Here is a 976-nt window from a genome sequence, read left to right as displayed (position 1 = left end):
CCCCCCCCCCCGCGCCAGGCGCCTCATCCGCAAGAGCTGCTGCTTTGTGACCGCCGCCGCCTACAACTGCGTCCTCTGCTGGTCCACCTGCGGCCTGTGGGCGACGTGCGCGCTGCCGCGGCTCATGCGGCCGTGGTGCGGCCTGTACGCCCCGCTGGTGCTCGGCTTCGCGGTCACGGCGGGTGAGCACCTCTGCCGGCGGTGCGCCGCGCAGCAGGGCTGGGCGCGCCCTCTGCACGAGGGCAGCGGCGCGCATCCGTTTGATGGCTGTCGCAACCAACCCAAACTGGTGAAGGCCCTGCCTGCGAAGTGACTACAGAGCTTCTGAGGTATCGCGCCGTTGCCATTGACGCTTATGTCCGCTCGCCGCCGCCGCCCTCGGCCCCCCCCCTCAGTGACCGTGACGCTGCTGGTTCTACTTGCCTGGGGGATCGCGCTGGCGGTGGAGACCCAGCAAGGCGGCGGCGCGCTGCACACCGGATGAACGGGCGCCTGGCCTCGGCAGAGAGCGCCATGGGCAGGGCCTGGCCAGCTGCCTGGCTGGCCTGCATAACCCCCTTTTCCCCCAGAGGATGCCTTCTCGCGCGTGCGCCGGCGCCCGTGGCATTGGGGTCCGAGTGGGGGTGCAGTGCGCGCTGCCAAGGCGGAGGTGCATCAGCGTAGTACGGTAGCGTCAGTGCTCATCACACACTTGGGCAAAGCGACCACAAGCGAGAACTCAAAAACTGCGCGAGCGTCAGCCCGGCCATTGCGGCGCCAGCTATGAAAGTAAGCAGAGGGGCCGCGCACGCGCGCGCCGCACGCAGCACACGCAGGATTGTTCGCCCAAGCCGTCGATCTATTGCATTTGTCTGTGTGTATCCTGGTGCTCGTTGAGGGTGTGAACCTTGATGTTAGTAAGACATGGTGCCAAGAAAATACGGGGACCCGCTGGACGTCAGGGGAGGGGGCCTGAGGGAGCTGCAAGAGTCAGCAC

At 67.2% G+C, this 976-nt stretch overlaps 1 protein-coding gene across 1 annotated transcript; it reads left to right on the top strand.

Moving 5' to 3' along the window:
- Positions 1 to 18: 18 nt before the first annotated feature.
- MNEG_16511 (hypothetical protein) lies at positions 19 to 182 on the top strand (the record flags this gene model as incomplete). Its single annotated transcript, XM_014035019.1, has 1 exon — positions 19 to 182. A coding segment is annotated over one exon (164 nt), but the record flags the coding sequence as incomplete, so codon positions are not given.
- Between the last annotated feature and the right edge of the window lie 794 nt (positions 183 to 976).

This window comes from Monoraphidium neglectum, assembly GCF_000611645.1.
Source record: "Monoraphidium neglectum strain SAG 48.87 unplaced genomic scaffold scaffold06451, whole genome shotgun sequence".
In the NCBI taxonomy this organism is placed as follows: domain Eukaryota; kingdom Viridiplantae; phylum Chlorophyta; class Chlorophyceae; order Sphaeropleales; family Selenastraceae; genus Monoraphidium; species Monoraphidium neglectum.
This window is presented reverse-complemented; position numbering and strand designations above follow the sequence as displayed.